Source organism: Elephas maximus, chromosome 6 (genome assembly GCF_024166365.1).
Source record: "Elephas maximus indicus isolate mEleMax1 chromosome 6, mEleMax1 primary haplotype, whole genome shotgun sequence".
Lineage (NCBI taxonomy): Eukaryota > Metazoa > Chordata > Mammalia > Proboscidea > Elephantidae > Elephas > Elephas maximus.
This window is the reverse complement of record NC_064824.1, coordinates 73,091,442-73,098,582: the sequence shown is the minus strand read 5'-3', so window position 1 is coordinate 73,098,582 and position 7,141 is coordinate 73,091,442. Positions and strand designations below refer to the sequence as shown.

Here is a 7,141-nt window from a genome sequence, read left to right as displayed (position 1 = left end):
CAGGAGAAGAAATGTATCCTCAAACGAACCCAATCCCCGGACGACCCTGCCTGAGTCCTTTTTTCATGGAGCATCCTCCTGTGACTCTTTCTCCTACGCGTAACAGCTCAGCTTGTCTCCTTTCTGCGCCTCCCCAAATCCCATTCAAAAGAAGCCAGAGATTGCGCTAAAGGGCGCACCGCCCCCGCCCCATCCCGGGTCCTGGCGGCGGTCTGACGGTCTAGAGCTGCTCCCCGCTGGCCGGGGGACGAGGGCCGCGCGCCCCCGCGCCCCCGCGCGCGCCTGTTGCTATGGGAACGCATACGGCTCGGCCGCCCGGAGGGGCAGGCGGGAGGAGGTGAAGCGGGTGATCTTGTGGGAGACACTATCGCAAGATGGCGTCTGCGAGGCCGCGGGATGCGGAGTGAGCGCGCCCCGCCGGGGGCACTGCGAGGCTGCTCCACTCCTGCCGCCGCCGCCGCCACTGCGGCGCCGCCTCTCCGCCTGCCATTGCGCGGCGGCCGAGCCTCCCTGTCTCGCAGGTACCGCCGCCTGCGCGCACGCTCCGCGTAGTACACAGATGGCAGCGACAAGTGCCGGCTAGCTGAGGGCTAGCGGGTATCTGGGTGCGCCTGACAATAACGCCTGAATAACTTTTCTTGCAGCGGCCCCCTGCGTCCCGGCCTGCAGCCTCGCTGGTCGCCAGCGCCCCGCCACGCCCCTCCGGCGCCCCGCTCCCTCCGAGGTGTGAGCGTGTCGGGCCAATGCAGTGATCTCCGGCCAGCCTGGGAGGAGCGCGGGGATCGCCGGCGGCCGCAAGCAGACGGCAAGCGCCTTTACAATGGCTCTGACCCTGTTTGGTAAGTGCAGCCCTTTGCCTGCACCGTCGCAGGTGGGGCCACGCCCCGGGGCTCGGGGACTGGTGGGCCGGGGGTTGGGGGGGGCCCGTGGGGTCGGGGGGGGTACGCCGCGCGCGATTTCGGGCGTGGGTCGGGGTGGTGGCGTTCGGGCTCCTAGGGCGCCGGGCTCGCTCCCTCGCGCCTCTCCCATTGTTTCCTCTCTCCAGGCAGGGCCGATGGGCGTGTGCTCCCCTTGCCAATTCTGGGCTGAGAAGCTGTAGAGTTCTAGGTGTTTTGTAAACGTAAAACATCTGTAAGATGCCAAGTTGGGAGAGAAGTTAGCTGATTGTTTGCAAACCTACGTTCTTCTAGTAGGTAAATAAAGATCCCGGAAAGTTTATTTATTTTGACCATGATGTCTGTTGCATCCCCATCCTCCCTGGGATTGCCAGACGCATGTGCTGCTTCCTGTTGGATTGTTGGAGAATTTTTTGGACGCGTCTGTTCCTTTGGAAACAGGAATAAGCGGTGAACTTAATATTTGTAACAATTGAAAATATTTGCTCTGACGAGTGAGAGCAGACAGAAGAAAGTTGGTTACTGGGAAATAACTGTACTCCTAAGCATATCTTTGAACATTAAGAAAAAATGTTGCTTCTGTGCGGTAATTACTTTAGCTCTATTGTTTTAGTGGTTGATACTTCAAGATGTGTGTGTGTGTTTTCCAGAGTGCAGTGATAATGTGTTCGGAAGACAGACTGAAAAGATAGTGTTTCATTTTACAAAATTGACTGTGGTACTTAGGTACCTCGCTTTAAGAAAATCTGTGAAAATTTAAATGTTCAAAGTATTCAAATTTTCAAAAAAAGTGGAGTACAATTATATGTAACTGATAGCCACAAGGACGATCTTAAGTAAGTTACTCACAATATCAAGTTTCCAGTTAAGTTTTAATTACATCATTTGGTCAAGCACATTATAGGCATCACATACCAGAAATGCCCTTTTGATGTAAATAGCTCACAGTGAATCAAGCTGCTAGAATCAGAGTTAACTTTATTTAACCATCTTATTTTATAAATTAAAATTAGACTCAGAGAGGTTATTTCCCAAGGTTTCACAGCCCATTTGTGACAAAACTCAACCGAGAACAGAATTTGCCAGTCTTAAGTCTGGGGCTGTTTTTACTACACCTAGACACCCAAGGTATTGGAAATGACATTTCTTCTTGTTGGTTCTCCAACGGTGCTTTAAAAAAATTTTTTTTTCATCATTCACTGAAAGAGATAATAAAAATCTTGCTGTTGTTTTCCAGTATCTTGTATCAAATCTCCATTATCTGGTAGAAGGGTGTTCCTTAAATGTGGACTTTTTTATACAAAAGTTAGAAATGGTGGAAGGCTTTATTCATAGTTGGTATTTTCTTTTGAAGGAACATTTATCTTGCACTGTTGTAGCTAATACATAGCAGTAAGATTTCCAGAAGTGTGTTTCTCTTTAAAGCTGTTTCTGACTAAATTAATCTTCCTATTAGAGGTATGTTCTGCATTTTCTAGGTTTGTTTTTAAAGGTAAGGTTTACAAGCCAACTGCTTCCCAGAATACTGGTATTCCCAGTGAATAAAACAGATGCATTGGGAAATAAAATAGATGAACTGGGGACAGAGGGAGTGTGTAATCATGCTTTTTAAAAGGATTCCTAAATTTTAAATCTTTTAACTGCTAAAAGTGGGGATGGGAAAAAGAAGAGCATGGAATTTGACCTCTAGAAGTAAACTTCAAGAAACTACAACTACCAGATAGAAATAAAGTATCTTTAACATTTTATAGTCAGCCTATGGAAAAATAGATTAGTTTATAGCATTTAATGTGGTTACAATTTTTAGGAACATTTATCTGTCACAAAGCAAAGCACACCTGCGTGCAGAGGCTGTTTTTTAAGCGGTGATAGAGCAGCAGCTGTTCTCCAAAGTGTGATTGCAGACCACTCATCAGTCATCTGGAACGCCTGTTAAAAATGGAGACTCCTTTGCTTGAAGACCTATAGACTGCCTTCGAGAACCATTGCATTACATATAAATAAAAGGAGATTTGATCAAGCTTGTTCAATTCAGAATAACCCCCCCCCCAAAAAAAAACCCAGTCTCGTAGCAACCCTATAGGACAGAGTAGAAATTCAGAATAGCTTTTTATATATGTTAAGAGAAGTACCCAGGGGTAATTCATATCCCTTTATATTACTCTTTTTTTTTTTTTTTAATTATTGTGGTGAGAATATACACAACAAAACGTTCGGCAATTCAACAATTTCTACATGTATAATTCAGTCACATTGATTACATTCTTCATGTTGTACAACCATTATCACCGTCCTTTTCCGATTTATTTTGTCCATTAGCATAAACTCAATGCCTCCTAAGCAAAAACTGTCCCTTTCCTACTTGCCCCAACCACTAATAATCTTTGGTTTACTATACCAAAAAAAAAAAACAACCCCTTGTGTTGGAGTCGATTCCAATTCAGAGTGACCCTGTATGTCGGAATAGAACTACCCTATAGGGCTTTCAAGGCTGTAAATCTTTACAGAAGCAGACTGCCACATCTTTCTTCCTCAGAGCAGCTGGTGAATTCGAGCCACCATCCTTTTGGTTAGCAGCCAAGTGCTTAACCAGTGCACCACCAGGGCTCTTTGGTTTCTATAAAAAAAAACCCATTGCCCTATATAAAATGCTTATTTCATATAAGTGAGATCGTACAGTATTTTGTGACTTATTTCACGCAACATATTATCTTCAAAAGTTCATCCATGTGTGGTGTGTATCAGGACTTCATTTCTCTTCTATTTACTCTTAATGACCACCTTAGAACATTCAGAGGAACAATGAGATAATAAACTCTATGAGATGGTGGTGAGGAGAAGGTAGGGACAAGAAACCAGACAAATGTGACTTACCAATTATGAAGGTTAGAGCTCAGCATAGTTTGGTACCAAAAGCTCCCCAGAATAGCCACTGAGGGAACACTATTTTGTGTATGTTGGTTGTGTTAGTTGGTTTAGACCAGCCAGCAATACAGTCTAGTCTAGTTTTTTGCTTTGTGTTTTGCATTTTCATTCAGGCTTTTTATAAATGTAAAGAGTGTTCATTTTGTAGAAAGTTAATGAAAGTTAGCTTGGTTTTAGAAGGTGAAAGCCTCTGAATTGCCTAATTTTACATTTATATAGTTTTTTCCACTTGTTAAAAACATTGTAGACACTCAGTAAAATACCCATCACATTAAGCTGAAGAGCGTCCTATCTCTCATCCTCACTATTAATCACCTTTGCTGTTTAAAAGAATATTTTTAATGCAAATTTCTGTTTTATTCTGTGTTCGAAGAACCAGACCCCAATCATTCCTGATTTTACAGTTTCATTTGGGAGTTAAGAAGTGTGCGTTTTTGTAAGCTCAGGAATTTGTAAGCATTTTTCTTCACCTTTCAGATGCCCTACTTCTCAATTATCAGCTTTAATATAAATACTTTTTAAATCCCCAAATCTTAAAAATTATACAAATGTAGTTTACCGTATGCTCACTAACCTTGCTCATTTGTTCAATAAACACAGCAGTGTACAAAAGACACAGCCTCTGCTCTCATAGAGTTTACATGCTGGTGGCCCTTCCGAGTCTTTTTCAGAACAGTAGTGGATGTACCTCACTACCTAGTTGCATAAAGGCTCCCTTAGAACTTCCCCAGTAGAGCAGCACGTGTTCTCAAATACTTGCTGGGATAGAAGGAAAGCCTCAGGTCATCTAATTTGGGACTTGTCAGCTGGAGTATCTGACGCATTGGCCACAGCAGTAGAGCCCTAGTTGGCATGGCTGGGTGAATAAGTATTCTGCCAGGTTATCCCTTGGCAGCGATTTCTGTCATGTATAGCTAAATGGGGCTGTGGTTTACAGCCCAGACCGGCAGATAAGACGGGGAACTCAGTGACAGTTCAGCTGGGCTGACCGAACTCTAAATAAGTCTCTCCTCTGTTTGGGTAGAATTAACTTTGTCATTTCCCAAACCCCTCCACCTCCTTTTTTTCCTTTTTCCTCTCGTAACTCTTTGGTCACTACCATCATTGCCTTGTTCTTTGCTGTCAAATCAATTCTGACAGCCACTCTCTATCACAGAGTAGAACTGCCCTGTAGGGTTTCCTAGGGAGTGACCTTTACAGCAGATTGCTAGGTCTTTTCTCTTGCAGAGTAGCTGCTGGACAAACCACTGGCCTTTTGACTGACTGAGTGCTAAACCGTTCTACCACCAAGGCCACTTATCACTGCTATCATGACCTCTAATACTTGTTGAACTGACTGTAATTTCCCACCAGCCTTCCTCAGACCCTTCTACTGCCATGAAAACATATTCAGTATCCTACTTTAATTGGTATCTCTCACTACTCTGACGTACCTACCTGTGACCATCTTTGTAGAGATCCTTTGTAGCAGTTAATAGGATATTCTTTGTGAGACAATTAGGAAATGTTCTGTTTTCCCATATGACTGCCCTGAATTAAAAGTATATGTTAGTGTAAATTTCTGTTCTATTCTGTGGTCTTAAAAAAAAAAAAAAAGTCAGCTGAACATTTTTAGTGTGATTTATTTAACCAAAAACCGATTGTATCAGAAACTCCCACTTGAATACACTCTTCTGATGACATTTTAGAATTTCAGATGTTGTTCACCAGAGAAAATTAGAGGGAGTTACTTAAGTAGCAGTGTTGTTCAGTGGTGAGAGCCCAGTTACGCTTCTGAGAATGTTCTCTCCTTTCAGCTGTCATTAAAATTATCATCCTCATTTAAATACCCTTCCATAGTCCCCCTTTTGTTGGTGGCAGAAACTTAATATTTCAGCTTTAAAATTTGTCTATTAATGTTTGGAGATCTGGTACTCTGTAACAGATAAAAAATTATAGTTGTTATAACTCAGTCACCATCTGTATACAGTGCAGAAGGAATGCTGGTGATGCAATCTTTTGAGTCACATCTGCCCCTGTAAATAACTACCCTATAAGCACCAGCTTTTTTTTTTTTTTGAAACTGCTTAATCTTTGGTTATTTTTTTTAATAACGTTTTATTGTGTTTTCTGTGAAAATTTACATAGCAAATTAGATTCCCATTTAGCAGCCTAATCTTTGAAGATAGAAAATAGTGATATGTGTAGTTACAAAAATTTGACATAAATGTCAAGATAAGAGTTTCAGTTTCTTTTAGGTGGGTGTTTCTCAGCCTTTTTCATTATTTACCCACTCCCAGGAGCCTTTTTAGACATTTTAATCCCTAATTGTCCCTCCTCTGTGAAATTTTAGTACCACAGATACACTATATCTGATTACAAACCCATTGCCATCGAACTCATAGTGACCCTATAGGACAGAGCAGAACTGCTCCATTGGGTTTCCAAGGAGCGGCTGCTGGATTTGAACTGCCGACTTTTTGGTTAGCAGCCAAGCTCTTAACCACTGCGCCACCAGGGCTCCTTGTATCTGATTATAGATGGTGTATATCTGTACTGCATACATTAAAAGGGAAACCCTGGTGGCGTAATGGCTACTAACTCTGTGGAGCAGTTCTCCGTCCTATAGGGTCACTGTGAGTCGGAATCGACTCGACAGCAGTGGGTCTTATACATTAAAAGAGTAAGATGTTTTTGACCCCAAGAACCAATTTTACCTCACTGGGGGCAATATCACCCTATTGAGAATGCATCTTTTATACTATGCTAAAGCAATCATAGGAGAATTAGCTAGGCAGAAAAATACTGTTTGGCCCTACTTTGTATGTCATATAATAATAGTTGTGAAAGAGGGACATTAGAATAATAAATTATACACTTTAGATCAGATTGGTTTAATTTAAGAATTAATTGTTTGCTATCATCTTGACAGCAGCCATGGTAAAGAGTAGCTTGCTGGGGCTAGGGGTGTGTGTAGTTTTTCCCCGAAGTCCATCTAATAATATCCTATACAAGGACAGTTGATATTTTCTCAGTTTTATGTAAAGTATGAATCACAACATCTTGAGAAAACTTTATTTTTATTTAACTGCAGTATACAATCTAAATGAAATCACTGAACTTTCTGTGCAAACACCTCAAGCCTGGCCTTACAACCAAATTATCAGCTGTGAGTCATTCTTAAATAAAAAGCGATTCCCATAAAAGTTGATTTTTATTGATCAATATAATTCTGTTATCTTTAAATAACAAGGTAGGAAGAGACTAAGAAAACAGGATGGTGTGACTATTTTTTTACATTGAAAAGTAATAGTGAATAAACACATCTGATGAAATAAACT

At 42.0% G+C, this 7,141-nt stretch overlaps 1 protein-coding gene across 2 annotated transcripts in view; it reads left to right on the top strand.

Annotated features, from left to right (window-relative positions):
- Positions 1 to 286: 286 nt before the first annotated feature.
- CHN1 (chimerin 1) overlaps positions 287 to 7,141 on the top strand; it is a 217,555-nt gene continuing 210,700 nt past the window's right edge. Inside the window, exons 1-2 of one of the 2 annotated variants that reach the window (XM_049887498.1) lie at positions 287 to 521; positions 645 to 839. In XM_049887498.1, the coding sequence (XP_049743455.1) occupies positions 821 to 839 (19 nt within the window). In that variant the 5' untranslated portion in view covers positions 287 to 521; positions 645 to 820. Of the gene's footprint in view, positions 522 to 607; positions 840 to 7,141 lie in introns of those variants that run through there. The other variant, XM_049887499.1, reaches the window with a different exon arrangement.